This window comes from Temnothorax curvispinosus, unplaced genomic scaffold (assembly GCF_003070985.1).
Source record: "Temnothorax curvispinosus isolate PA1 unplaced genomic scaffold, ASM307098v1 QBEX01002414.1, whole genome shotgun sequence".
Lineage (NCBI taxonomy): Eukaryota > Metazoa > Arthropoda > Insecta > Hymenoptera > Formicidae > Temnothorax > Temnothorax curvispinosus.
Window position 1 is genome coordinate 441216 of NW_020212194.1, and position 6000 is coordinate 447215.

General features: G+C 35.0%; 1 protein-coding gene across 19 annotated transcripts in view; it reads left to right on the forward strand.

Annotated features, from left to right (window-relative positions):
* Positions 1–5460, forward strand: part of LOC112451622 (voltage-dependent L-type calcium channel subunit beta-2-like) — an 80634-nt gene extending 75174 nt beyond the window's left edge. For 15 of the 19 annotated variants that reach the window (XM_025011354.1, XM_025011355.1, XM_025011357.1 and 12 more), the window contains 2 exons: positions 159–191; positions 3922–5460. In XM_025011354.1, the coding sequence (XP_024867122.1) occupies positions 159–191; positions 3922–4085 (197 nt within the window). In that variant the 3' untranslated portion in view covers positions 4086–5460. Of the gene's footprint in view, positions 1–158; positions 192–928; positions 1009–1766; positions 2072–3921 lie in introns of all 19 variants that reach the window. The other 4 variants (XR_003040391.1, XM_025011362.1, XM_025011363.1 and 1 more) reach the window with 4 other exon arrangements.
* Positions 5461–6000: the final 540 nt, after the last annotated feature.

Genomic DNA, 6000 nt, shown 5'->3' on the forward strand with positions numbered 1-6000 from the left:
ATCTCGTAATATTTAATATGACATAACCCGTCCATATGTTTCACGTACCTCGAGATGCCCTTTTTCAATATCCTGATGATCCTCGCTCGCGCTTTCTAGCCCCCTCAAAGATCTAACGAGACCCAGTTTTGCCACTAACTTTCTTCTTGTCCTCTCAGGTGCCCCTCATGAGCCTTACTATCATCGAAGAGGTAACCCAATATTTTCCTTGAGCATATTTTTGCACTCTCGTATTCCTTATTTTTACCTTCATTCAGCATATATAGTTTGCTAACTGCACGTCGACGTCGCATGAAATCGTTTTAGAAAATAGAATTTCCCTCGAAGATTCGCTAGAAACAAATAGACTATTATGAGATTTATATGTTGTATTATTGATATTATGCACATTTAAGAATTTCTATTTTATTATAGCATGGTATTGAACTTTAACGATAGAGCAATTTTGCATATGATTTATATGTATACCAACGAACCAAAACGTTCTATTTTCTAATAATACTATAATTATAATTTTCAAAAAATATATATTTTTATTGACATTATTTTTATATAATATAATTTTTTTCTTAATTACATGAGATTTATATTTATTCATTATAATGTAATTTAAATGTCAGTCACTTGCACATTCTCTGCATAGATAATTATAATTATGTATAATTTTGTTAAACACGTGCATTACATACATACTTTGATGTTACTTATAATTTTATTATATACTTATACTATAATTAGATGATCTTTATAAAGATCTATGGTATGTCTATCAATTAGGATATGATGTAGCAGCCTTTTAACTTCGCATTCTATTCCACTTATCCGCCGAAGAGACAATGCTACTGACTAAAATTGTCTCTGCATTTTTCGCATAATCGTTTATCATCAAATCAATATCACCTTATCCTGACGTTATATTTCTTTTCAGCGGCAATGTACGGATCGAACGTACGGGTCGATATGAACTTGTACCCAATGCAGTAAGACCGAGGCGCGTTTATCTCTTCCGTTAGTGCGGATAAAATTCTACGTTTCGTTTTTATTTGTGTAATCGCTTCCCCAACTTTTTTCGTACAGTCAGCAGAAATTTTCCTTCTTCATACTTGGTATATTTAATCATTAAACACGCTTACATTATTTAATTGCAACTTACCTCGTGCACACTGCGCTATCATCGATCACGAGTGTGGATTTCTTTTATTAAAATTAATTTTAATTAAAATATTTAAAGAGAAAGAGAGAAAATACGAATATTTAGATAATTACTCAATATTTTAAAATGTTTTATTCCTTAAATATATAAATAGAGAAGTCTGTAAGCGTAGATTTTTTAATGTTCGAAGAAAAAGTTTTAATGTTTGTTCTGAAATAGATATGATGGAATCTACTGATTTTTTCAAGTATCAAATATTTACAGTTGTTTATTTTTTATTGGATTTTACGCAAATCAAGAGTGTCCGAAAGAAATTTTTAAAATCCACGTGTGTTTTCAAACTCTGCCAAATTAATGCCAAAGCTATTATGTGATCGCGCGAGACAAAAAGCCATTGGGAGCAATACCTGATTATTTCTTTTTTATTTATTTTGTTCACAAACACCTATCGTCATCAATCTCTAAACTCATTACGCCGCAATGCGGTCCGATTCGACGGGCAAAAAAAAGTTTTAGCCACGAAAGTGCCGCGAGGGCACACACCAGATTATCGGCTTTGTTCTCATCAGCAACGAGCTCTGACTCCGATGTTCTCTTTGTTTACGTGTAAAAGTGGAGGCGGTGGCTGCCACGGGAGTCATCCGAAAACACGACGACTAGCGACTTGGTCGCGGTGACCAAGAGACCAAGACGAAACAATTGTGTTAAGAAGACCCGAGCGCGGGACATGCCTGTCATTGTGCGGCCGTTTCTACTTCCTGCTTCATCGCGGATGCGATTTTATGCGGCATAAACCGGCCACAAATTGTACACTTCGTAATCCACACACGCACCGTGAATATTTAATTTCGGGTGTGGATGCGATTGAAAGAATTAGAGAGAGACTGTGTAATAGGGATACCTTTGTAAGGGCGCGTAGTAAGTACAGATGGGTTTGGTGCATGGGCCCGGAAACACGGAACCGACCCGATTTTATTTCTCTCGAGTAGAGAAAATGATTTATGTTTCCCTATTATTTATACTCTTTTTTATGCAGTGAAGTAACTACAGGCTCGCCATAGAGAGCAATCAAAGACTTTTTAAAACGTAAGACTTTAACGTGAATTATAATTCAAGTCTTATTTTGTATCAGTTTTACTTAAAGTTTATTGTCAAACGCATTATGACCTAAATTCGAAACTGTGACAAATTTTAATTGTTTAATATTTTTTCAATTTTACTATATATTTAGTTATAAATTATAATTACATGTTTTTGCGTATTATAATTACGAATAATTTGATTTACATTTGCGATATAAAACCTTCTATAATATTTCAATTATTAATCTTAAACATTATTATTGTCATAAAAGTTATTTGATTGCTATTGAATTAGCGCAATTACGCCACTTTTATCCACTTCATTTTTTTGCTCCTATTCCAATGGAATTTTATTTTAGCTAAACTTCTGGCCACGACATGTTTTCCTCTTACAATTAGTTGCAAGTTATTCAATGTTTCTTTTTTTTAAATTAATATTCTATATTATTATTTATAACAAATACAAGTTTGTTACAAACCATTAATAAAATTTTAATTTAACAAACTGCAAATTTCCTATATTTTATTAATATAGAAAATTAATGTAGAAAATTAAAATTATTATTTATAGCAGGCACAAGTTTGTTACAAACAATTAATGAACAAAGTTTATAAACTGCTTCTTATATTTTATTAATATTATTTAATTTTAAGTCTATTTTACTCTTTAGATTATAGAAAATCTGATTCCGACGTATCTAAGCTTTTTTATATAAATAACTGATATCTCCATTAATATTTCTTTATTTACGTCAAAATTTTTAATTTGTCACGATTAGAAGTTTAGCCTATATATTTGTTTTATTTCATATGTTTCGCAAGCCCTTCACCAACCCCTCTCACATAGAATAGGACTATAGAATAGAGATGATCTAACGTTAGCGAGAGAGATTAACGACGTAGCAGCGTAAGTCGAGAGGACAGAAGTTATAAAGGGTTTCTTTAGCTTCGTCGTGGATCGTACACGATCTATATCGTTTCGCGTAATTTATGTCCGAGATTGCATCAATGTGTCGATGACTACACGAGTACATTCTTCTACTTCTCGATTTCTGCGCACCTGCGCAACGATAGTTCGAACGTCGGAGTCTTTGCGCCGTACCTCCTTTTTTTATTTAGTATTTTTTTTTGCTTAGAGCTTGTGTATGGATTAAATAGCATGAGATGTTGGAATGATGTGGCTGGAATGATCTAATTCATCTCCCTATTGCTCACAACAATAATCATCCAGGACCCAAGTGACGTTCGTTTTTTCGTAGGGTAGAGTTTGAGTGATGTTACATATAGATATAGTTTCTTTGCGGTGGAATTTGTACTTGTCATTTTACAATCGATAATTTCTTAATACAAAAAATGCTACTTTAGTAAAAAAAAAAAATTTAGAATAAAAATAAAAAATTCGTAATTATACATAAATACACAATTCAGTTTTATATTGCTATAGTATTTCAGTAACGCACATAAATATTTATGGTGGATTTGATTTGTCTTTTTAACTTAAGACCCACATCAGCGATGGGTTACATCACTTCTCAATCATTATTATTGAAATAAAATCATTGGCTTTATTCTTTAAGAAAACAATAAAAATATAAAGTTTGCGAAAATTACAAACTCGCTTCAGCAAGACGTGTGGATATATCCCTTTGTAAACTGAAATCTAATCTCTCTTTGTCTTTAATCCAGGTGCCAGAGATGAAGTAACGAGAAGATCGCGGCTGGAACGGATGGATCGCGATCGAAGCGATCGCATGGATCACGACTACGGCGAGGAGGAACACGGCGTCGATTACGGTAGTGCCTCGAGACGTCGCCAGCAGCAGGACTCGCGTGCTCTTAATGCTATTTAGGAGCTGGGGCCCCGGGGCCTGTCGCTTCAGCGCTGTCCCCACCTGCGCACCACCGCCCTTTAGCGGGCTCGCCTCCCGGTAACGCTACCGAACGCTAGGAAGTGCGCAACGCTACCTCGCGATAAGATCGCTGCGCTCTGTTAGTGGGGCTGTTTCCTGTCGCGCTACTCTATATGCTAAGAAAAACAAGAAGAATACAGAAATCCAGATCGGCTGACAGCACACGCCACCAACGAATCTGAAAAAAAAAAGATGCTACCATATATATCGATTCTATCCGACGCACCTCGACGATCTCGAAACCGTCGACGATTCATCTCCGCGTACCTATTCCACCAAGGAACCTCGCTATCGAATACGCTACCTGTCGCCAGCAGCGTGCACGTTAGTCCCGCAAAACGTTTTGTGCTTGCATTTTTTTTATCGCGCTACCCGCGAGGAAAAGTACAAATTAATACGCGAGATTTTATTGCTGTTTAATTAGAGAACAGGATTCAATTGCAACATAACTGCTGGAAAATTCTTCGGCATGCTCTAAACATGCATCCTTATCTTCCGAAAGCTCTTGCATCTGTAATAATACACCACTATATTATAACGCTGTTATTATTCCTTTTTACTCTACTGGATATACTTCAATAACATTCGCGGTCAACTTAATTGTATACTTATACTTTATTAATAATGAATCAACAAAGACGTTTTGATCATAAAACATTTAAATCTCTTTTTTACTTCTTCTCTTCTTCTTCTCCTGATATGCTACTGATCACCAGTAGCGTACACATATGGTTGTCAAGATATCTTTATTCCGCCAAATCTAAATCGCTTTATCGTCGGACTGCAAAGAATCGAAAACAGAAGCGCTGTTCCTGAGTATTGCTGAATGAATTTCATTAGCACATTACAAATTTCGCAATTTTTGCACACATTGTCTATATATAAAAACATATCTTCATCTTCGTACATTACGTCTTCGACAATTAATGCCCCGATTAATATCACGAACGCGTACCACTCTGGCGATGTCATCCACAATTGCAGAATTATGCTACTTATTGATCATATACCAACTACCAAACTATTCTCACGCACAAATACCATCGAGATGTACTATCTGATGACGTATATGCTTAAGAGCTCTGCTGTGTTATGTAGAGGGAACATGTCAACCCCCACCCATCCCCGCTCATTACAACGATTAAGCGTAATCTATGCCAAACGTATCGAATGCTCACCATAATTGCTGGCCACGACAAAATGCACGCATCGTTTCGAGATGCACGTTACATGACATCTTTTATGCTACTTTATACGAAAAGAAGATAATGTTGTGAGATCATACTGTAAATGAAAATATACACACTTGACTGCATTCGGTACTCCTCGTTAAATACGCTACTCAAAGTCGTTCATGTATTCAATCAAATAGACGCTATGCATTTTTCACGCGAAGTATTGCAAAACTTACTCTCGAACCTTTTTCGAAAGTTTCACATATAATTAAGAAGAAATAACTTGAAACATATTATCTGAACAATTTCAATCTCATTTTCATAATCTAAAATTCTTAACCGAATCAGATTGAAATAAATTCCAATCAATTATTATTAATCAAAAATCTTCATACTCATGTATATACACACATTCTACACATTTATATCTTCAACGGACTCTGTTTATGAATGCGAATTATTTGCCAAACTAAAATTATATTGCGATAAGAATGGAGTTCTTTTAATATTTACGTGCGATTTTCCAATTAGCGAATTTTTATCGCGAATGCGATAATTATAAGGGTTCGAGCGTAGTTAAACGATCGTTTGAACAAACGATTATTCCAACAAGAGTTTTAAGCCGATTCGAAATAATCTTCCGGTGTCCTTGTCCATCGCAGTATAACGCAGGACAAATT